This window comes from Grampus griseus, assembly GCF_964374135.1.
Source record: "Grampus griseus genome assembly, chromosome: 2".
NCBI lineage: Eukaryota > Metazoa > Chordata > Mammalia > Artiodactyla > Delphinidae > Grampus > Grampus griseus.
This window is the reverse complement of record NC_139018.1, coordinates 76,042,060-76,065,765: the sequence shown is the minus strand read 5'-3', so window position 1 is coordinate 76,065,765 and position 23,706 is coordinate 76,042,060. Positions and strand designations below refer to the sequence as shown.

Below are 23,706 nucleotides of genomic sequence, written 5' to 3'. Positions count from 1 at the left end.
TTCGTGCCCCGGTCCGGGAAGATGAAGGGGACACGGGTTCGTGCCCCGGTCCGGGAAGAACCCACATGCCGCGGAGCGGCTGGGCCCTTGAGCCATGGCCGCTGAGCCTGCGCGTCCGGAGCCTGTGCTCCGCAGCGGGAGAGGCCACAGCAGTGAGAGGCCCGCGTAACGCAAAAAAAAAAAAGAATGTAAGACCTGGTAAGGGAAAGTTCAGACTCTGTCAACACTAGGAATGGGCGAGCTGGGTTTGAAACAAGTGAATAAGGTTCATAATACACCCCCTAAGAAAGTTCCCTAAATTCTGGTCTCTGTAACCAACCACTGGGCAGCATTTACAGAGTGGACACCAGGGGGTAGCAAAATCTCACTCTCCCAGTTCTCGGCACTAATTATAAGAAAGCTGGAGAGTCTGGATGACTAGAGGGCCCATAACCCATTGATGGAAAAGATCTCCAGCTCCCTGCCTCTAACTCTGCTGGGAAGATGGTCACTGAGGTTTGATGCCCTAGATTATGTTTGGGTTTTTTTTTGTTTTGTTTTTTTTGTTTTTTGATGCTATGGAGCAGAGGGATCTTCTTGCCTCCAAGAAAGATGCACATTTTCTCTCTCCTCTTTTCCAGACCCGGAGGAGTGGAGAAAGGACGGAGATTAGCCTTCTGAGGAGGTGAGAGAAGAGCCCATCACCTAGGCGACGCCGTGCCCCCCCCCCCCCCCCCCCGCTTCCCTCCCGCCCGCCTCTGTGCCAAAGACTTCCCTGAGGCTCCGGCCTCCTGGCTTCGTAGGAGCTGCATCCACCGGCAGGACGTTTTCTAAACGCTACCCCGCAGTCGCAGTGGTACTTGCCTTCACGTCCGTCTCTGGGGTCTATTTGGCTTTCCTATCTTCTCATAATGCCCACCCTTTAGAAGCGTCCCTCCCCACGCCCCCCACCCCTGCAGGACTTCCCGGTGCCTGCTCAGAGGAGGGGCAAGGCATCTCCCTGCTATGCCTAAGCCTCCCCCAGCCCTCCTGGGGGACCCTCGCCAGGGCTTCATTTCCCATCCAGACGCGGTGGAGGATGGGTGAGAATAGAACTTTCTTAACTAGCCTACCCCCTTTGTCTACTGCGTCAGACAGCCATCCCCGCCGCCAAGAGCCCTAGCGGCCCTGGGAGACTCTCTTTCGCCACCCCATAAGAAGGAAGGGTCTGGTATCCAGTACCGGATAGTGGGGCTGAACGGGGGGTCTGGTGCCTTCCCTCCGCTAGCTAAGGGAGATATAGGGGATGCGGAGGGTAAGGGGCAGTGAGGAAAGAACTCAGAAAACGTCCGCCGAAGGGCACGCCCCTGCAGGAGGATCCTGATCCCGGGACCCTGCGCGCATTCAGCCTCGACACCCACCCCCCTCCCCAGGCCTTCATCGCTCCCTAATTCCCCCACGCCTCCGCCCTCCCCAGGCCGCACAGAGGAGCCCATTGTCGGAGCCCGAAGGCTCGAGGCCCGAGGAGATGGGAGGGGAAGGAGGAAGGCGGGCAAGGCCCTGGAGAGTGGGAGGAATCCCCCGATTTTCCTGCCCTCGGCTCCACGGGAAGAGGGCAGGGGTTTTGGGGGGAGGTCTCTTCTGAGCCCCAGGTGCTGCCAAAGTCTGGCAATGGAGGGGTGAAGAGGTTCCCAGGCGAGTTGGAGTCAGGAGGCTTCCGGCCATCAAACGACTCCAGTCCTAGGCTGGGGACCCCACGGATTTCATGCACGCCCCAGCCTCTGGACTGTCCCTTGCGGAGACTAAACTGATCCCGTAGGGAGCTAGGCGGTGGCGGGAAAAGAGGGGCGTCCTCGGCGGGACAGGCCTCCGAGGGTCAGGGTCGGGGCTACCGGCTGGAGGGCGGGGAGAAGGAAGAAGAGGGTTGCGGGAGAGCTGGGTAGATCGGGTGGGGGCGTAGGGGGAGCGGCCAGAGGCAATGCGCGGGAGAGGGAGTCCCGGCTGGGGGTCCGACGCGGAGGCGGAGGCGGGCACTGAAGGGCGGGGCGGGGAGGGGCGGCCGTCTCGACCCTCCCTGGTGGGGCCCCGCGGCCTGGGAGCCCGAGCTGGCCGAGCCGCCACCGCGGCCGGAGCTGTCCCCTAGCCAGACCCGGCGAGACGCGAGCGGCGGGAGGGAGGCGGTGGCGCGCCCGGCCCCGCCCGCCAGCCCGAGCGTCGGACGCGGCCCCGAGCCGAGCCATGGTGAGTCCCGCGTCGCAACCCGGTGTCCCCTCCGCCTTCCCGCAGCCCGCTGTGGATCGCCAGCCCCCAGCTGGGTGCCTCTCGCTCCTGCTTGGAACTCTTGAGCGCTCCTGGGACTCTCCTCCCTCCCATCCCCCCTTCTTTTCTTTGATCTGTCTGTCTGCCCCACTGTCTGGCTCTGTCCCCACTGGGTATTGCCCTCACTCCTTTCTTCCTCCTCTTCTCCGCCCCTTCCCCCAACCTCCCTTAGGTCTCTCCCTCTAATCCACACACCTCCCCTCGCCCTCCTCTGTCCCGACCTGTGCCTTCCTTTGCAGGATCTTCCCTCCCCCTCCCGGTCCCAGCTCCTTACCCGCGGGAGACCCCTGCGGGATTGGGCTGCAGCGGCCCTGGCAGGGGCCCGGGCTCGGGTCATGAGAACTGACCTGCCTGGCACCACCATTTTCCATCCCAGTCCCCAGCCCGGTGAGCCGGGCCCACCCATCCGGCCCTGGGGGACCGGCCACAGCTGTGGCTGGGCTGGGGCCAGGGACCTGGCCAAAAAGGGAAATTCCCGCGGAGAAAGAGAGGCTACCTCAGAGTGGTGGACAGAGTGGGGAGGGGGCTCACAGTGCCCGGGGGCGTGACGCTGCCAGAGGCGACACGAGATGCGGTGCGGGGGGAGAGGAGTGCCCCCGAGCTCACGCTGCAGGGAACAGAAACACTGTCCCAGAGCATTCCCGCTGCAGAGGGGAGGGGACACCGACAGGAGCTCCCTGCCGCGGGTTGGGGACCCTGGCAGCAGCAACTCAGGGCACAGGAAGCAGGAGGGCGCTGTTAAGGGACGTCCATGCCAACAGGAGTGGACACTATTCCTGTGAACTCTCGCTCCAAAAGTACTCTCTGAAGAGTAATTGCAGGTGTGGGCACTGCCAGGGAGAGCGCCCACTGCGGGAGGGATGGGGGGGGCACGGCCAACGGGGCGCTCACCGCAGGGAACGGAGGAGGGGGAGAGGCCCTGCCAGGGGGCGCTCACCGCAGGGTGGAGAGGGGGAGGAGAACAACCGGGGCTGCTCCTCTACAGAAGGAAGGGCACCCCCTGGCAGGGAGGCTGGAACAAGAAGAAAGAGGAACTGGGCCAGGGAGAGCTGACTCAGTCTCTCTGGTCTCCTCTTTGGTCCGGGCCGGTTGGAGGCCGGTCTCTGAGCTCCTGCCCGCCCCCTCCCACCCCAGACCCCTCCTCCCCTCCTGCCGCTGCCGTTTCCTGTGGCTGAGACTCTCACTCAGCCATGAGCTCACCGCCCCTAATGGGTTGCAGCTGCCTCGCAGCTCCAACTCTAGCTCCCCCTTCCAGGCCTCGGAGAGGACGGCCCACTCTGCCTCCCCCCCGCCCATCTCCACCCTCCCCCCACCCACGCTCCCGGCGCTGGCCGGGTCCCCGGAACACTGGGGGGTCTGTCTGCTCGCCCACACACCTTGGGGCCGGGTCTCTGTGCTGACGCACTGACTGTCGGTCTCCGGAGTGGCTGCCTCGCTTCTCAGACGGTCGGGACAGGCAGGCAACACTCAGGCTGAGAGGACTTAAAGTGAAATATGCAGTATTGTCCTCAGGGCGAAGGCGGGCGGTGGGGGCGGGTTGCAATGGGGAGTAGAGAACTAGATAAACACTTCAGCGAGCTTCCCCCTTGCCCCGTCACAGCAAAGAAATCTGATAAAAGGAATTTCACAGCCACCTTGAAAGACAAATAGGTTTGCAGAGGAAGAGCCAGAGGGGTGGCTGTTTAGGGTATGAGATGGAGAAAGATATCCTACTGATTCACTTAGGGACACAAGTGTGGAGGAAGCGAGGCTGAGACTTTTGAGATAGTGGCTCCAGGTGGAGGTTGGTGGAGAGGCCCTACAGGAATCAGAAAATATTTCAGCTCCAATACATACCAGCAAGGCCTCCTCCTCCCTTCCCTACAAGTTCCCTTTGTGACTTTTTCCTCTTTCAACTGTCCCCACCCAAGTCTTTGTAACCCAATCCCACATGCTCCGGGAATGGGTGATTGCTTTAGAGCCACTCTGGGAGAGGATGAGGGGTGCTCGAAAGACTCAAGACGGATAGCACTTCAGTCCTCCTTCTTCCCACCCAATGAACATCTCTAGCATATGATTGTTCATGGGTGGTGGTACCTCTACTTAAGACGGGGGTCTCTGTGGGAGGCCCTGAGAAGAGGGACTGGCAGGAGGGCTGTGTAAAAGGGCTCCACCCTCCAGAGCTCTCAGCCATCAGTGACTTCCCTGATGGCCCAGGGGCCCATCTCTTCCTGAGGAGGGCCTATGCAATCCTTGCAATTTACAAGAACCAGGCGCAGCCCTAATCAAAGTCCTTCACAAGAGTCTCCTCAGATCTCCAAAGCCAGCGTCTCAGAGTATACTGCTAGGGCTGTGCACTTCGACTGGGCCAGCCCCACTCCCATCTCATTCAGCCAGCATTTCCTGTCGTCTCTCTGCACACATTCTGTACGTGATGGGGCCCCTGGGGGACACAGCCAGCCTCCAAGGAGCCATGCTCGGGGGATCTCTAGGGATCTGCAGCCTGGTCTTGTCTCTCCCAGGAGCCTGAGCCAGTAGAGGACTGTGTGCAGAGTACTTTGGCCGCCCTGTACCCACCTTTCGAGGCAACAGCCCCTACACTGTTGGGCCAAGTGTTCCAGGTGGTGGAGAGGACTTATCGGGAGGATGCGCTGAGGTACACGCTGGACTTCCTGGTGCCCGCCAAGCACCTGCTTGCCAAGGTCCAGCAGGAAGCCTGTGTGAGTGAATGCATCCCTGTTCTATCTCCCCTAAGAGCCACTGCCTCACCCGAGACACCAGTCAGACTGACTAATTTCCCCTCACCCAGAGACATCGCCTCCCCTGATACTGGTCCCCCCATAGGCACGTGCCATTTGCATGCTAACACATAGACACTCATCTTCCCTAAATACTGACCCCTTAGAAACATCAGCTCCCAAAGACCCTGACCCTCCAGACCCAGTTCCAGACATCCCTCCTCATATCAATTTTTCAAGATACTAACTCCCCCAGAAATGACTCAACAGAGTCACTTCTACAGATATAAAGAGCTTCCAAGAGTCTCCGGCTCCTCCAAGAAAACGGCATCTGCTGACCATGTCTTTATACTGACTCAGTTCTTACTCTCCCACTCATGGAACTAGCTTCCTAGAGAAGCTTCCTACCACCAGAAAACTGATCAGTCCCAATCCTTTCCTCTGTCACATGCACACCCCCAAGATATCTCCTCCCGCTCCCCTGGGGTTATAACCCACCGGGCATAAGGCCACTCCTGCCTAGGGTAGCCCTATTCTAACTGCCCCCTCCTGCTGGTTTCATCAGCAGAGGCCTGAGCACAGCCTGCCACCTCTCTCCCCAGGCCCAGTACAGCGGCTTCCTCTTCTTCCACGAGGGCTGGCCCCTCTGCCTGCACGAGCAGGTAGTGGTGCAGCTAGCAGCACTCCCCTGGCAGCTGCTGCGCCCGGGAGACTTCTACCTGCAAGTGGTGCCCTCAGCAGCCCAAGCGCCCCGCCTGGCACTCAAGTGCCTGGCCCCAGGGGGTGGGCGAGTGCAGGAACTGCCTGTGCCCAATGAGGCTTGTGCTTACCTGTTCACACCTGAGTGGCTACAAGGCGTCAATAAGGACAGGCCAACAGGTCGCCTCAGCACCTGCCTTCTGTCTGCACCCTCTGGGATTCAGCGACTGCCCTGGGCCGAGCTCATCTGCCCTCGATTTGTACACAAAGGGGGCCTCATGGTTGGACATCGGCCAAGCACACTTCCCCCAGAAGTGCCCTCCGGCCCCCCAGGGCTCCCCAGCCCTCCACTCCCTGAGGAGGCCCTGGGCACTCGGAGTCCCGGAGATGGGCACAATGCCCCTGCAGAAGGACCTGAGGGCGAGTACGTGGAGCTGCTGGAGGTGACGCTGCCTGTGAGGGGGAGCCCCACAGACGCTGACGGCTCCTCGGGCCTCTCCAGGACCCGGACGGTACCCACACGCAAGGGTGCTGGGGGGAAGGGCCGGCATCGGAGACACCGGGCGTGGATGCACCAGAAGGGCCTGGGGCCTCGGGACCAGGACGGAGCCCGCCCACCGGGTGAGGGGAGCAGCACTGGAGCCTCCCCTGCGTGTCCCCCGGGAGCCGAGGCTGAGGCTCTCCCTGAGGCAGCAGCCCTGGAGGTGTCTGAGCCCCCAGCAGAGGCGCTGGGGGAAGCCTCTGAGTTTTGCCCCCTGAGGCCAGGGGAGGTCGGAGGAGGAGCAGGCCAGGGGGCTGAAGGGCCACCCGGTACCCCTCGGAGAGCAGGCAAGGGAAACAGGAGAAAGAAGCGAGCTGCAGGCAGAGGGGCTCTTAACCGAGGAGGAGACAGTGCCCCACTGAGCCCCGGGGACAAGGAAGAGACCAGCCACCAGGAAGCCCTTGTCAGTCCGCCCCCACCAAGTGAACACGAGCTTCCAGGATGTGGCCCAGTTAAGGAGGAGCACGAAGGCTCGGGGAAGCCAGACCCTGAGCTGAGAGAGGAGCTCAAACCAGCAGACGAAGGAGAGCCTCGGCCCCCAGAAGCCTGTGGGCCTGTAGAAGAGAGGGCCAGAGAAAGAGAGCCGGAGGGGCCGAGGCTGGTGCGCGTGGCAGGTGAGATGACACCGAGGCCAGTGGGGCAAGGGCCAGGGTAGGTGAGGCCTAGGGAACGGGGCTGCAGGAAGAGCGGAGGTGAGGGTGGGAGCAGAGTAGCCAGACCTGTCCTCACTTCAGGCCCATAGCTCTGCCTGTGCCTGCAGGGCCCAGCAATCCAGAAGGGCTCCTGTCTGACGCCCTGGCACCATCCCCAGAGACTGTGCAGGAAGTGAAAGGGGACAGCATCCCGGAAGAGGCCACTCCAGTCTCCAGCTCTGATGACCCTGGTGTAGCTTGGGACTTAATGTCGTCTGGATGTCTCGTCCTGACTGGTCAGTGGGCAGCAGTGGCTGAAGGGAAAGGGGTCGAGGAAGGAGAAGCCTCCGGGGCGGGCTGGGGAGGGAGGCAGGGTGGATGGGAGGTAGCCAAGGCCTGCCCCCAGCCGGGACCATTTTGTATCTTCAGGAGGGGTGGATCAGAGTGGGCGAGCTCTGCTGACCATTACCCCACCGTGCCCTCCTGAGGAGCCTCCACCCTCCGAAGACGTGCTGAGCACTGCTCTTCATTACCTCCACTCACTGCTCAGGTAACTGAGGCCCAGGCTGGCAGCTTGCATACTAACCTCCTGGGCCATGAGCACCCTGCCCTCCCCTCTCCTCAAGACATTGACCTCTAGGATACCTACTTCTTCAACCCTCAGATTTTCAAGTCATTGCTCTCTGACCTTACCAACCCAACTTGCAGCATATCTTCATCAATCCTCAAAATCAACACTGCTGACTTTCAGTATCCTAAGACACAACCTAGTTTATCAGAACCTGGATTAGCTCGTTCAACAACTCTTTCTTGAGCACCAGAACCTATTAGGCAGTATGCTAGGTGCTGGCGTTGAATTCATACCCTTCCAGAGCACAGAATTCCTAACTTTTTAATCCCTGATCCCATGACCCAGTAGCCATGTGAATATAGACTCCTAATTGCTAGGTCACTACCTCTTGGACACATGTCCGAGACTTTGACACTTTGCCCATCGCCAGGAACTAACTTCTCCTGAGGATGAGTAACATTAACACACACACACGCACACACGCACACGCACACATACACACAAAACCTCTGCCCCCACAGGCCTGACCTACAGGTACTGGGGCTGTCCGTCCTGCTGGACCTTCGCAAGGCACCCGCACTGCCTCCAGCACTCATTCCTGTCCTGAGTCAACTTCAGGTAAGCAACCTCTTGAGGCAAGTACTTCTTCTGGGTCCTGACTCTTCCCTAGTGGTCATTCCAGGCCACCCTGTTGCCCACAATTTAGGGTTATTCTTCTCTGCCTTCAGGACTCAGGAGACCCTCCTGTCATTCAGCGGCTGCTGCTTCTCACTCATGATGACCCTCCAACTGAACTCCATGGATTTCAGGTTTGAGCCCCTCACTCCCACCTAGTCCCCATAAGTAGTGGAGAGAGAAGAAGAGGCTGGCTGGAGCCCCAGGCCAGTCCCTGAATCCCTAGGTGCCCAGGCCAGAAACCCCCTGCCTTCACATGTCTACAGGGTGCTGAGTTGCTGTCAGAGAGTGATCTGAAAAGAGTGGCCAAGCCAGAGGAGCTGCAGTGGGACTTGGGAGGTCACAGGGACCCCTCTCCCAGCCACTGGGTAGAGACACACAAGGTAAGCTTCACCTCCCCCACTCAGGACACTGGGAGCCAGGAGTGACCCAGCAGAGGACATTCTAGGAGAGAGAGGACAGATCTGAGACATGACCAAGGGGTTGAGAAAAAGTGGTTTCCCTTCCATTTAGTTCAAAAAATATTTATGGTTCACAATTCAACAAGTGTTTATGAGCAAATTCAATTCAACAAGTATTTATGAGCAAAAGACTGTGCATGTGCCCTGGGCTACCAGGGAGATGAGACGAGTATGTTAAATAAATTCTTTCTTTTTCCTTCTAGTTTTGAGATATAATTGAACAAGCACTTAACAAGTTTGAGGTGTATAACATAATGATTTGACTTACATACAATCATGAAGTGGTTACCACTAGTTTAGTGAACAGCCATCATCTCCTATAGATACAAAATTAAAGAAACAGGAAAAAAATTTTTTTCCTTGTAATGGGAACTCTTAGGATTTACTCTTAACAACTTTCATATATAACATACAGCAGAGTTAATTATATTGATATTTATCATGTTGTACATCACATCCCTAGTGCTTATCTGTCTTATAACTGGAAATTTGACTATCTTCATCCAATTCCCCCTCCCTCTCATCTCCTGCCTCTGGTAACCACAAATCTGATCTCTTTTTCTATGAGTTTGTTTTGTTTGTTTTTGAGGTATAATTGACCTACAACACTATGTTACTTCTTGGTACACAACATAGTGATTCAATATTTCTATGCATTTCACTATAATGTCTAGTTGTCATCTGTCACCATACAAAGATATCACATAATTATTGACTCTATTCCCCACATTGTACATTTTATACCCGTCGCTCATTTATTTTGCAACTGGAAGTTTGTATGTCTTGTTCTCCCTTACCTATTTCTCTCCTCTCCTCACCCCCCTCCCCTCTGGCAACCATCCGTTTGTTCTCCGTATCTGTAACTCTGCTTCTGTTTTGTTATGTTTGTTCACTTGTTTTTAAGATTCCAAATATAAGTGAAATTATACAGTATTTGTCTTTCTCTGTCTGACTTATTTCACTTAGCATAATACCCTCTAGTCCATCCATGTTGTCACAAATAACAAGATTTCATTCTTTTTTTATGGCTGAGTAATATTCCATTGTATGTATATACCACATATTCTTTAGCCATTCATCTATTGATGGGAACTTAAGTTGCTTCCGTAACTTGGCTATTGTAGATAATGCTGCAGTTAACACAGAGATGCATATATCTTTTCTAATTAGTGTTTTCACTTTCTTGGGATAAATACCCAGGAGTGGAATTGCTGGATCGTATGGTAGTTCTATTTTTAATTTTTTGAGGAATATCCATACTGTTGTCCATAGTGGCTGCACCAATTTACATTCCCACCAACAGTGCATGAGGGTTCCCTTTTCTGCACATCCTCACCTACACTTGTTATTCTGACAGGTGTGAGGTGATATCTCATTGTGGTTTTCATTTGCATTTTCCTGATGATTAGTAATGCTGAGCATCTTTTCATGTGCCTGTTGGCCATCTGTATGTCTTCTTTGGAAAAAGGTTTATTCAGATCCTTGGCCCAATTTTTAATTGGGTTGTTTGGTTTTTTTTGATGTTGAGTTGTGTGAGTTCTTTGTATATTTTGGATATTAACCCCTTATAAGATATACCATTTGCAAATATCTTCTCCCATTCAGTAAGCAGTATTTTCATTTTGTTGATGGTCCCTTCGCTGTGCAAAAGCATTTTAATAATATGTAGTCCCATTTGCTTATTTTTGCTTTTGTTTCCCTCGCATAAAGAGAAGTCTCAAAAAAAATATTACTGGGCTTCCCTGGTGGTGCAGTGGTTGAGAGTCTGCCTGCCGATGCAGGGGACACGGGTTCGTGCCCCGGTCCAGGAGGATCCCACATGTCGTGGAGCGGCTGGGCCCGTGAGCCATGGCTGCTGAGCCTGCGCGTCCGGAGCCTGTGCTCCGCAACGGGAGAGGCCAAAACAGTGAGAGGCCCATGTACAGCAAAAAAAAAAAAAAAAAAAAATTACTAAGACAGATGTCAAAGAGTGTATTGCCTATGTTTTCTTCTAGAAGTTTTATGGTTTCAGGTTTACATTCAAGTCTTTAATCCATTTAGAATTTATCTTTGTGCATGGTGTGAAAAAGTAGTCCAGTTTGATTCTTTTGCATGTAGCTGTCCAGTATTCCCAATACCATTTATTGCCAAGGTGGTCTTTTCCCATTGTATATTCTTGCCTCCTTTGTCATAGACTAATTGACCATATGTGTGTGGATTCATTTCTGGGTTCCCTATTCTGTTCCACTGATCTATGTGTCTGTTTTTGTGCCAGTATCATACTGTTTTGATTACTGTAGCTTTGTAGTATAGTTTGAAATCAGGGAGCATGATACCTCCCTTGACTTTGTTCTTTGTCAAGATTGTTTTGGCTATTCAGGGTCTTTTGTATTTCCATACAAATTTTAGAACTATTTGTTCTAATTCTGTGAAAAATGCCATTGATATTTTGATAGGGATTGCCTTGAATCTGTAATTGCCTTGGGTAGTGTGGACATTTTCACAATAATGATTCTTCCAATCCATGAGCACGGTATATCTCTCCATCTGTTTGTGTCATCTTCAATTTCTTTCATCACTGTGTTATAGTTTTCCAAGTACGGTCTTTTACCTCCTTAGTTAGGTTTATTCCTAGGTATTTTATTCTTTTTGATGCAATTGTAAATGGAATTGTTTTCTTAATTTCTCTTTCTGATAGTCAAATATTAGTGTATAAAAATGCAACAGATTTCTATAAATAGATTTTGTATCCTGCAACTTTACTGAATTCATTGGTGAGATCTAGTATTTTTTGGTGGTGTCTCTAGGATTTTTTATGTATAGTATCATCTCATCTGCAAACAGTAACCATTTTACTTCTTCCTTTTCAATTTGGATGCCTTTTATTTCTTTTTCTTCTCTGATTGCTGTGGCTAGGACTTCCAAAACTATGTTGAATCAAAGTGGTGAGAGTGGGCATCCTTGTCTTATTCCTGATCTTAAAGGAAATGCTTTCAGCTTTTCATCATTGAGGATGATGTTAGCTGTGGGTTTGTTGCAAGTGGCCTTTATTATGTTGAGGTATGTCCCCTCTTTACCCACCTTGTTGAGAGTTTTTATCATAAGTGGATGCTGAATATTGTGAAAAGTGTTCTCCACGTCTATCAAGATGATCGTGTGATTTTTATCCTACATTTTGTTAACATGGTGTATCACGTTGATCAGTTTGCAGGTGTTGAACCATCCTTGCATATCTGGAATAAATTCCACTTGATCACGGTGTATGATTCTTTTAATGTACTGTTGGATTTGGTTTGCTGGTATTTTGTTGAGTGTTTTTGCATCTATGTTTATCAGTGATATTGGCCTGTAATTTTCTCTTTTTGCAATTCTTAATATGACATTAAACAGCATATCATTTTTGGTGGATGATAAGTCAGAAACAACTGGAGAAGAGTGCAAAATAGTATCACTGGGGTTCTAGAAAGAGCTGAGAGTCAAAGAGGCTGGTTCTGGTTCCATGTGACCTTGAGCAAGGTAATGTACCTTACTTCCGGAGATGGTGCCTTTCTGTACCTGCTCCCTGCACCAGCATTCCAGCCTCAAGATCATTGCCCTCACAGTACAGCAACTGTGACATAATCTCTGATTCTATGAATCTAAATTCTGTGAGTATTCAAGAAAAGAGGTATGAGCATGATCTGAGCCAAGTATTAAAGGGGGTCTGTAACATGGTCTCTAAGCTGTGGATCAAAGGGGAAGTGCATCTGAAGAGGCAGAGAAAAGGGTTTTATAGGGTCAAGAGCCAGTGCAGATGAGGGAAAGGAGATTCATGTTTACTAAGCTGTAAAATGTGCCAGGCCCATGATAGCTGCTTACCTACCATCATCTCTTTAAACCTTTAAATCCAGTGTGTCTTATCATGACTTTACAGTTGAGGAAACTGAGGTTCAGGAAGGTTTCTGGACCTGCCTAAGGTCATACAATTAGTAAGCGACAAAGTCAGGAACTGAACCCAGCACTGCCCCCATAAAAGTCTCTGGGGTTGCCCCTCCTCCCCCCTAGGGCTTAGGCCCCTTATCCTGAACTCTGTCCCTGGACTCCATTCCTGTGTGTTTGTCTCAGGAAGTGGAAAGGTTGTGCCGCCTGTGCCGAGGTGTGCTGGGCTCTGTACGGCGATCCATTGAGGAGCTAGAGAGAGCAGCAGATCAAGAGGGAGAGGTAGGAAATGAGATGGGACCAAAGGGGATGAGGTGGGGATGGGGCTGGGCTGAGCTGAGGACCTCCTTGTGGAACCCCAACTGTCAACTTCTCCCTGGCCCCCAGGAGGCGGCAGGAATGCCTGAGCCCCTACAGAAGGTACTGGCAGATCCCCGGCTGACGGAGCTGCAGAGGGATGGGGGAGCCATCCTGATGAGGCTGCGCTCCACCCACAGCAGCAAGTACGAGGGATGGGTGTGTGGGTGCAGGTGGACGTGGAGGATGGAGACACAGCAGAGGGCCGCCAATTCACCTTAGCTGCCAGATAATTCTTACTAAGCATGTATCTGGACAAGATATGCTTCTCCACTTATCTCATAACTCTCACAACATCCCTAGGTGCTAGATATGATTATCAGTGGGGATTTGGAGGATCAGAAATGTTTAATGTCTTGGCCAAGGTTGGTCAGTAAATGGAAGAGTAAGGATTCAGATCCAGGCCCATACTGTGACCCAGGATGCCGTGCCACCCCTCACCTGGGATGCAAGGATGGGATGGGGTTGCGGGGCAGGCTTGACAAAGGCAGCGGTTCATTCTGCCCCCACTCCCTACCCAGGCTAGAGGGCCCAGGCCCAGCTACACTGTATCAGGAGGTGGACGAAGCCATTCATCAGCTCGTGCGCCTTTCCAACCTACATGTGCAACAGCAGGAGCAGCGGCAACGCTTGCACCGACTCCAGCAGGTGAGCCAGGACCTCCTCCCCCATGCTTCTTAACTCCACCTGGGGGCCTGGCCTCCAGCACCCTTTTCCCACTGATACTTACAGCTGATGGTGTTCTCCTAACCTGGCTTGGTCGCACGGCCCTCCCTCTCTCCTCATCTCCCCTGGAAGTTGATCACGGTCAGTGTGAGATTCAGCAAGAGGGAGATAGCATCTCAGCACCCGCAAAGAAGAGAAGCCAGATCTCCCCCTCCCACTGCTGATGTTTGATCAAGGATCCTTAGAGATTGTGAGAGATGCTTAGGTGCCCTAGGGGATTCTGGGAAGAGCCGACTGATTCTGAGTTCCTACCTCCTTAGCTTAAAAGCAACAAATGTCTATCGATACCAGCTCCCTCCACCCCTTATGCAATGTCATCCCCAAACCTGAGGACGGAAAGGTCCCACCTCCCTCCACCTTGGAAGGAGAGGACAATGGAAACTGCTAAAGGCCTTGGAAACCAAGGCCTCTTTGTGGGAAAGATTCAGGAATAAAGCTGGCTTCTCTGAGCCTTGATTCTTTTCTCCTGGGGTTAAGAACTCCATAGGGATTTGCTCTCCACCCTACCTTGTGGGGTAGCAGGGTCACTGAAATCTGATTGCTCCTCCATAGCTCCTAAGTGTGGTAAGTGAACACCTCGTGGACCTGCATGTGGCCTCAGGGGAAAGGTCATCTCAGGGTCAGTGTTAAAGCAGGGTGGGGGCAGGGCTCTCTGTTCCTGAGATTTCTGCCTATTTAGCTTCCTCCATCCCAGCATCCAAAGGTTTGTATCTCCTACTGTCTGTTTGCTTATTAGCTGTTTTCCCACTGTGTAAAAACTATTAGCACACAGGATTTGGAGTCTAAAGTGTTCAGCTTGAGTTCTTCTCTGCTAGGAGTGAGATATTGGACGAGTCTGGAAGCATCTCTGAGTTCCCAAGTCCTCATCTGCAGAATGGGGGTGTTAGTAAGGCTTACCTCACAAGGGTGTTCGGGTGATCAAATGATTTCAGCAAAGGACTGTAGAAGTGTTTATTGTTGGCACGGGTTATTGGGAACATTCTCAAACTTCCCGTCCTCAGGCTGTCTCACCCCAGATTCCAAGCTTTCTTCAGAGGGAAGAATTACCATCCCTTTTTGGTCAGATATCCCAGAACCAACACGAGAGTACCTAGAGCCCCATAATAGGCAGGCACACACACACACGCACGCACGCACGCACGCACGCACGCGCGCGCCTGGGGTGTCTCTCCAAGCCTGGCCCCTGTCACTAGGCTCTATGAATGTGAAATTTCTCCTGGCCCTCGTGCCTCTGGCTCACCCCCGTTTTATCTATTTCACCTGGAGGCATAGCCCTGGAACCTTAGCATGCATCTCTCAGTGCTTCCGGCCAGCCCAGCCTCCCCTTCAACTGGTGCTTTACAAAGATGGCTTACTCACTTTACTCGACCCTTGTGGAAACTACCACCATTCCCTGTTCTCATTTCCACTTTACAGCTGAGATGAAATGGTTTCCCCCAAGGTTCAACAGGGTGGGGCGGTCGGGTCAGAGCTGGATCTCAGCTTTCCTTTCCACTGCACGGGCCCTTCTCCCTCATGGCCCCGCTCTCCCACCCTGTCTGCCCCAGGTGCTGCAGTGGCTCTCGGGCCCGGGGGAGGAGCAGCTGGTGAGCTTTGCTGTGCCCGGGGACTCCCTGTCTGCCCTGCAGGAGACAGAGCTACGATTCCGGGCTTTCAGTGCTGAGGTTCAGGTGAGAAGGGGGAGAGGGGCAGGTGAGAGGAAACACGCGGGGAGGGAAGGGGAGACTGACTGGACTGAGGGCCAGGTCTGAGAGCAGCCTCCCTTCTCCAGGAGCGCCTGGCTCAGGCGAGGGAGGCCCTGGCCCTGGAGGAGGACCCTGCCTCCCAGAAGCTTCTGGATATCTTTGAACAGCGCCTGGAGCAGGTTGAGAGTGGCCTCCACCGGGCTCTGCGGCTACAGCGCTTCTTCCAGCAGGTATGTGCTGAGCCTCTTCCTTCTATGCCCACCACTGCCTTTCTTCTGCCTGGAGAAGCTGATCGGGTAGTTGTTAGAAGCAGGGACTTAGGAGGCCGTCTCCTGGGCTTTGACTCTTGGCTCTGCCGCCTACTTGCTGCATGACTTGGGACAGGATACTAAACCTGAGTGTGCCTCGTGGCACCCACCTTACAGGGCTGAGTGAGGATTACGTAAGCAGTATGTAACAGGTACTTAGTACAGAGTCTGCCACTTGTAAATTCTGTGTAAGTATCGGCCGTCCTTTCGTCTAGGCCCCTCTGTCTCCATACCAGCTCAGAGTGACACGCTAGGCCGTGATGCCGGGACAGTGAGGGGAGGTGTTCTAAGAGGACTGAGGTGTGGTGGGCCTTGGAAAGCCATCAGCGAAGGAGGACAGGAGCTGTCATCGGGCAGCGTGTGGGAGTGGCAGAGGACCTCACTCCTTCCCCTCGCCACTCCCCACCCCTTTGGTCTTGTAGGCACATGAATGGGTGGACGAAGGTTCCACGAGGCTAGCAGGAGCTGGGCCGGGGCGGGAAGCAGTGCTGGCAGCCCTGGCCCTGCGGCGCACCCCGGAGCCCAGCGCTGGCACCTTCCAGGAGATGCGGGCCCTGGCCCTGGACCTGGGCAGCCCGGCGGCTCTGCGAGAGTGGGGCCGCTGCCGGGCCCGCTGCCAAGAGCTGGAGAAGAGGGTTCAGCAACAGCTGGGAGCGGAGGCGAGTCCACGGGGCCACCGGCGACGACGGGCAGACAGTGCCAGCAGTGGAGGGGCCCAGCGGGGCTCCCACAGCCCCTCACCCAGCCTCCATTCCCTGCTGCTCCCCAGCAGTCCCGGGCCGCGGGCAGCCCCGTCCCACTGCTCCCTGGCGCCCTGTGGGGAGGACTATGAAGACGAGGGCCCCGAGCTGGCTCCGGAAGCAGAGGGCAGACCGCCGAGGACCGTGCTGATCCGAGGCCTGGAGGTCACCAGTACGGAGGTGGTAGACAGGACGTGCTCACCCCGGGAACACGTGCTGCTGGGCCGGGCCGGGGGCCCAGAAGGGCCCTGGGGAGTAGGCACCCCCCGGATGGAGCGCAAGCGAAGCATCAGGTGAGAGCCCAGCCCAGCTGGTGCCCAAGAGGCAGGCCCAGCTGGCCCGCAGGAAAAGAATATGATACTGTTGGCATGTTCCTCCCATGCCACAACCTCCCCTGTCACTCCTCGTTGTACCTGCAGCGCCCAGCAGCGTCTGGTGTCTGAGCTGATTGCCTGTGAGCAGGAGTACGTGGCCACCTTGAGTGAGCCAGTGCCACCCGCTGGGCCTGAGCTGACCCCTGAACTGCGGGGCACCTGGGCGGCGGCCCTGAGCGCCCGGGAGAGGCTCCGCAGTTTCCACCGGACACACTTTCTGCGGGAGCTTCAGGGCTGCGCCACCCACCCCCTGCGCATTGGGGCCTGCTTCCTTCGCCATGTGAGTCAGCCTCTGAAACTCCTTCCAGGGCTTCTCCCTTCACATGTCTCAGCCCCATCTGCTTGTCCCTCCTTCTCAGTATCCGCCCCCCGACCCCACCCACCACCAGAACGTGTGGCCCCAAACGCCGGCGCCTACTGCCGTTTGCTGGGCTCCTGGATCCACTCAGCTCATGTGTCCCTGACATCCAGTGCTGCCTGGCCTTCGCTCTCTCCACGGGAGCCTGTCATTCCCCAAGCAGACTGAGTGTTCCCTGGTGGCCTGTCCCTCCTTCGGGCTCTACAGGATGTGGAGGAGGAAAGGGAGAGGCTTGTCTGCAGGGCCTCACTGGACATGACTTACCGCTTCCCTACCGGCACAGGGGGACCAGTTCAGCCTTTACGCCCACTATGTGAAGCACCGGCACAAACTGGAGAATGGTCTGGCTGCCCTCAGCCCCCCAACCAAGGTAACTTTTTCTCCAACACTCATGAGAAGGGGAGGGGCCAGGAAGACCTAAAATCTACCCAACCTCAAAATCTCTCAGGGAAAAAAAGCTTTCCTGGATATACCCAGGAATGTCACCTACCAATAATCTCCCAGAATTGCTGAGGGTGGGACAAGCACTGGACTGGAAGCCAGGTGAACCCGGGTTCTTATCCAACCCACCTGAGGACTTTGGGCAATAGTATTGATTCCTCTGGGCCGCTGTTTCTTCATCTAGTGAATGGTGGCAGTATTCACTATAGCTAACTAAGAGAGTCGCTGAGGGTCAAAAGGCCTCACATCAAAAGATGTGAAAGTGATTTCAAAAGTTAAAAGCCAGAGAATATAAGGGATTACTTGTATTCCTCTTCCACTCTCCCTCAAGATATAGAGGACAGCTGAATCTCCTGCAGCCCTCCTGCCTCCTTTCTTTCTGGGGGAAGGTTTTTCGCCTTACCCTTCGGTGTATCTGGGCTTGACCTACCCCTAAAAACCCAGAGTACCACGCATCTTCCCCGAAGGGCTCAGACCTGAACAGCTCCAGCCCCTCCCCTCATTCCTATCTGTTTCCACCCCAAACTAGGGCACCATGGAGGGGGGCCCTCATCTGCCCCGGGCCCTGCAGCAGCCCCTGGAGCAGCTGGCCAGGTATGGGCGGCTCCTGGAGGAGCTCCTAAGGGAAGCTGGGCCTGAACCAAGTTCTGAGCGCCAGGCCCTTGGGGCTGCCATGCAACTGCTCCGGGAACAAGAGACCCGCGGCAAAGACCTGCTGGCTGTGGAGGCGGTGCGTGGCTGCGAGGTGAGGCCGTGGCTCCAGACACTCCAGCTCAGGCTGCCTAGCCTCGTAGCCTCAGAAGCAGTGTGGGCTGGTGACCAGAAAACTAGACTCAAGGTCAGAGGGCTCCAGGCTGTAATTTCTAACCAGCTGGATAGCTTTGGTCAAGTCACTGAACTTCACTGGGGCTCAATTTCCTCGTCTATAAATAAAGAAGCTATGTCCTGCCCGACATCCTGTGACCCTATATCTGTCTGTGCTTTCCTACTCCTTTCCTAATTCTTCTATCTACCCTGCACTTCATCCTGTATCTCAACATTCAACATATACCTTACTCTCCTCTCCTTAGTCTCTTGCCAGTCCTGAGGTTCCAGAACAGGTTGGAAACCTACCTCCTCTAGGATAGACCTCTTTTCCCTTCAGTTCTTTGCTGATTTGATTCTCTTCCTGGGGCAAAATGGTGCTTTGGTCCCCAACATGCAAAGGCTTACCCATTGGAGGCTATAAGCCCTACTGTGTGATGTACCTTCTATCTTCAGAGGCAGGGCTGTGCTGCTGGGCCAGGTGTGCTGTGCATGGTGACCAGTGGATGGATTCTAGGCCAAGGGCTTCCCTGATTTCCTGACTCTGCCTGAGAACCAGTGCATTCGGCCCCTGGCCCTATAAATCCCATTTTGACTCCCCGTAAAATATACACAAAGGGCTCCGGGGCCAATGACCTTTCCTTTTGCTTTCCCCAGATAGATCTGAAGGAGCAGGGACAACTCCTGCACCGGGACCCTTTCACAGTCATCTGTGGCCGGAAAAAGTGCCTTCGCCACGTCTTTCTCTTTGAGCATCTCCTCCTGTTCAGCAAGCTCAAGGGCCCTGAGGGGGGGTCAGAGACCTTTGTTTATAAGCAGGCCTTTAAGGTACGATGCCTGGAGGTGGGGTGGGCCTGGGAAACCATGGGGATGGGACAGGAAGTCATGCTCTTCTTGGGAACGCAGAGTGTTCTGGAAATTCAATCCCAACCCAGGTTCAGAATCTATATCATCTAGAACAGGCTTTGGCCTGTAATCAAACATCAGGTTAGGGTGTCGAGGTGACAGAAGTTCCTGTCATTGGTCTCCTCCATGGGGTTCTCCTTATTCATGCAGGGGATTCATGAGGCATTCCAAACCAGAAGCGGGGAGAACCTTTCCCATTAAGAACACACATGCTTTCTGAGTTAGGGATGGTCCCTGGGGGAGGAAGAGAAAGGACACTATAAATATAGCTTAACTTGACGGAACTGAGGAACCCAAGAGGAGGGAGGCCTTGCTTTAGGGAAACAGCCTTGATATCCAGATAAACATCAATAGCGGCCTAGTCCCAGATCAGGCGCTGTGGCATGACTCTTAAGAGTTTCTGACTTTGTCCCCCTACACTAGTTCCAGCAGAGTCCAGTATAGAGAAAAAAGCTTAAGTTTGGAATAACATAGCCATGAGTTTGAATTCTTTCTCCGATAAGCTATGATAAGCCCTTGGACAAGTTGCTTTGTGTGTCTGGGCACCACCCTTCTGTAAATCGTGCTTGTTATAGACTAAATGCAGAGCACTTGGCGCACCGTAGGTGTTGAGCAAACATTTACTAAGCATCTACCAGATGCCAGGCTAAGTGTAGTGCTTTTCCACGTGGTACCATCTAGCCAGAATACACTCCGTCTTCACCCACTCTCCTCCGCTTTTTCTCAGACTGCTGACATGGGGCTAACAGAAAACATCGGGGACAGCGGGCTCTGCTTTGAGCTGTGGTTTCGGCGGCGGCGTGCACGAGAGGCGTACACTCTGCAAGCAGCCTCACCAGAGATCAAACTCAAGTGGACGAGTTCTATTGCCCAGCTGCTGTGGAGACAGGCGGCCCACAACAAGGGTACCAGGCAGAGCTGGGAGAGGGTGTGCTTGGGATCAAGGTTATGGCAGGTTAGCTGGAGAGTGTGGAGAGTGCCCAGGGGAAAGAGGGTGTAGGATGGAGAATGACGTATGAGAAGATTGAAGATCTGACGTGAGAGAGATTGCTGAGACAGAACTTAATCTAAGGTGCGCTAAAAGGAAAGAGGAAGCTAGCGGATTTCAGGGAGGCAAGCGCAAATGGTTGGGCAAAAGAGAGTGAGAGGGTGCTCACCGGACCTGCCTTCCAGAACTTGATTGCTGTGTTACCAGGACTAGTTTGTTTATTTTGTTTTGGGGGGTCTTTTGCTAGTTTTTGTTTTTAATTCTCTGAACCTCATTCCACTAATCTGAAAAATGGAAAGTAACATCTACATCTTGGTATGATAGGAAGGATTAAATAAGGTGATATATATGGAAGCACTTGATAAACTGTAAAGGTATGTAAAACCGTGAGTTTTGCTCTTAATGCCCAAGATAAAGGGAAGAAGGTATTAGAAGAGAAGTTGGGGGCTTCCCTGGTGGCGCAGAGGTTGAGAGTCCGCCTGCCGATGCAGGGGACACGGGTTCGTGCCCCGGTCCGGGAAGATCCCACATGCCGCGGAGCGGCTGGGCCTGTGAGCCACGGCCACTGAGGCTGCGTGTCCAGAGCCTGTGCTCCGCAACGGGAGAGGCCACAACAGTGAGAGGCCCGCGTACCACAAAAAAAAAAAAAAAGAAAGAAAAGTTGGGAAGCTGGAATGACAAGTGGGCAGGATGCACCATATAGGAGAGAAGAGACAGAAGTCTGAGGGGGAAGTCAAGGACAGGATCACCATCCATGTCATAACAGTCAACAGGAAGAGTAACGAGACACCAGAGGAATGAGAGGGAGGAATGAGAGTTGGGAAGGAGCAAAGAGGTTGGTAACAGGGTCTCTGTTCCCTAGAGCTCCGAGTGCAGCAGATGGTCTCCATGGGAATTGGGAATAAACCCTTCCTGGACATCAAAGCCCTTGGGGAGCGGACGCTGAGTGCCCTGCTCACTGGAAGAGGTGAGGGCCACAGTGCTGGGGGTGGGGGGTGGCCTCCAGCAGTCAAGACCTTGAGAGTGAAAGCACAGTGAGGAGGCATGGTGGAAAATGAGGAAAGGTCATGAGTGGATATGTCTTCCCAGAAACTGTGGGAGTGACTGGGAGGCCCTCTATGAGCTCAGGGTCATTTCAGGGAGCCAGGAGGGCTTTCCCACACCAGCACCCCACCCCTCCACCCCCCGCTCTCTGCAGCCGCCCGCACCCGGGCCTCGGTGGCCGTGTCATCTTTTGAGCATGCCGGCCCCTCCCTTCCCGGTCTTTCCCCGGGAGCCTGTTCCCTGCCTGCCCGCGTCGAGGAGGAGGCCTGGGATCTGGACGTCAAGCAAATTTCCCTGGGTGAGGCACCTCTCAAGGGGTGGCTCCCAACAGCTGGGTCATCATGGTGATGTTCAGGCTGCTTGCTGCTGAGCAATTCCTTTCTCTAGCCAAGGGGCCCAGCTGCCATGACAACTATGTACAGCTTCCCCATTGCTAAAAGAGCCTTCCATCTGGTTGCTAGGGTAATGCTTACAGCAGCCTGTTGCTAAGAAGCACTTCCTCTGTACCCCTCTCTCTCTAGCCCTCCTTGGGTTTCTATGGAAACTGCTTCAGCTTCCTGTTGTACCCTCCTGGTTCACCACGGCAATCCTTACAGTTTCCTGTCGCTTCCTCTCTGGTTGCTCTAATGATGCTGCTGACAGTTTCCTGCCTCTTGGTAGGGGGGGTTCTCTTGCAACTGGATTGCTATGGTGACTTACAGCTTCCTGTTGCTCTGGAGCTTTTTCTTCCCTGACGGAGCAGCTTGGTTACGTAAGGTAATCTAGAGGGGTTCTATACCCTGCTCTCACCCTAGCTTCCCCTCCAGCCCCAGAAACATTTGCCTCTTCTGGAGATGTGTCCCCAGGACCAAGAAACAGTCCCAGCCTGCAACGCCCACACCCTGGGAGCAGCACTCCCATCCTGGCCAGTGGAGGGATCTTAGGGCTTTCCCGACAGGTAAGTCCTTGCAATAGGGCTGAGAATGGGGTAGTCTCTTCGGACACTTTCTGGGTGGGCTCTTCTGATCATTCAACCCATGAGGGGCAGGGGGACCAGTGAGCCTGTGCTCCCAGCAAGGCTACAGGTTGCAGGGATGTATTGTCCAGTCTGCCCTTCTCCTCTTCCCCAGGCCTGGCCGAGAGGGCTCAAGGTCAGAAGTGAATCTTTAATAAGGAGTGGAGGACAGGAGTGATAGAAAGGGGAGAATTCCAACAGCCTAGACTTGGATTAAATCAGCAAAATTCAGGAACGCTGGGGAGGAAAGAGGGGTGAACTAATTGACAGGCTTGGGAGAGACAGAAAGGTTATATAACCTCTCTATATAAGAGGTCGTTTCTTATCCTTTAAATTCACCGCAGTTTCTCTTCCCTCAGAGTCATGCCCGAGCCCTAAGTGACCCCACCACACCTCTGTGACTGGTGAGTTGGTACCCGCTTTCTACCACATCCTACAGCCTTCCCTCTTCCCTTCCCCAGTGGCTTGGGAGTCAGCTTCTTCTCTCTCCCAACCCATCTTCCCTTTTCCTTCCTGGCTTCTAGAGAAGATCCGGAATTTGGCTACAGCCCCTCCTCTCAGCACGCTTTGGGCTGGGATGCTGGGGGGACATAGTGGAGGACTGGAAGAGCATTGAATTCCTTCCCTCTGCTTCTTGGACAGAAACGAGGTCAAAGGACCAGTGTGTTTCCCTGCTACTGCTGTCTCTAGCTCTCCCCAGCCAGGTGCCTTCCTGCAGGAACCAGAGTGTCCACACTTGCTTGCCTTCATACCCTGGAGGTGGGGAAATTATCCCTCATCCAGTCCTTCCCCATCCGGGGCCACTGCATACTCCCAAGACACCGCTCCATGTCAGCCCTTCCCCGACAGCCTGTGTTCGCCCCTTCGTCCTGCCCCCTGACCCTCCTTGAGAAGACTCATCTCTGCCAGTTCCTGGTGACTCCATTCTGGGGTGTCATAGGAAACGGAGCTATGCAAACCATTATAGAAGGGTGGGCTAGGGAACTGCAAACTTTATATATGTAATAACTGTTATTTTAATACTATTGTTATATTAAATATATTTACTCACACTTTGTCTCCGAAGAGCTAGAGCAGACCTCAGGGTTGAGGTGATACCACTAACTTGAGCACTTCTGCTCACCCAACCATTAACTAGAACACAGAAAATAAAACCAAGGCTGCAAGGTACCCTGTACCCCTTACTGGGCCAAAGCTGGGCCCGTGCCTGGGTGAATATGTACCCTCCCAGAGGAGTGGCCCCCAGAGGTTCAATGTACCCTCTGAAGTTCCTGCTCTCATGCTGTACCCACTTCTTGAGGCTGAGCTGGTCACAGTCAAGCTGGGGTCCAGCACCATTCAGCAGTTCTCAAAATGAGGTCCTCAGAGGTCCACAGTACATGAGAATCCCCTAGGCTACTTGTTAAATGCTAGTTCCTGGGCCCCACCCCTGAGCTACTTAAGCCAAAGCCTGAAGGTAAAGCCCAAGTTTCTTACCAAGGTCTTTGGGTGATAAAAAGTGCCTGAAGAGA

General features: G+C 53.9%; 1 protein-coding gene across 2 annotated transcripts; it reads left to right on the top strand.

Annotated features, from left to right (window-relative positions):
- The first annotated feature begins 2,120 nt into the window (after positions 1 to 2,120).
- On the top strand, positions 2,121 to 23,247 carry ARHGEF40 (Rho guanine nucleotide exchange factor 40). Of its 2 annotated transcripts, XM_082649224.1 has the most exons (24): positions 2,121 to 2,199; positions 4,779 to 4,976; positions 5,597 to 6,848; positions 6,995 to 7,162; positions 7,296 to 7,416; positions 7,959 to 8,055; positions 8,166 to 8,246; positions 8,379 to 8,495; positions 12,657 to 12,752; positions 12,858 to 12,973; positions 13,349 to 13,475; positions 15,101 to 15,223; positions 15,325 to 15,468; positions 15,969 to 16,579; positions 16,706 to 16,940; positions 17,302 to 17,388; positions 17,989 to 18,204; positions 18,921 to 19,091; positions 19,897 to 20,074; positions 21,020 to 21,124; positions 21,356 to 21,499; positions 22,008 to 22,138; positions 22,555 to 22,599; positions 22,720 to 23,247. In XM_082649224.1, the coding sequence occupies exons 1-23, from the start codon at positions 2,197 to 2,199 to the stop codon at positions 22,594 to 22,596; spliced, it is 4,563 nt and encodes a 1,520-aa protein (XP_082505350.1). In that variant the 5' UTR covers positions 2,121 to 2,196; the 3' UTR covers positions 22,597 to 22,599; positions 22,720 to 23,247. The 2 variants fall into 2 exon arrangements, with proteins under 2 accessions (XP_082505350.1, XP_082505351.1); XM_082649225.1 differs by lacking the exon at positions 21,356 to 21,499.
- The last annotated feature ends 459 nt before the right edge of the window (positions 23,248 to 23,706 follow it).

Excerpts from the sequence above, each read along its gene's own strand:
- ARHGEF40 (XM_082649224.1), top strand. Across the intron at positions 15,224-15,324 it reads CTTTCAGTGCTGAGGTTCAG|GAGCGCCTGGCTCAGGCGAG; the intron begins GTGAGAAGGGGG and ends TCCCTTCTCCAG. Across the intron at positions 17,389-17,988 it reads CCCTCAGCCCCCCAACCAAG|GGCACCATGGAGGGGGGCCC; the intron begins GTAACTTTTTCT and ends ACCCCAAACTAG.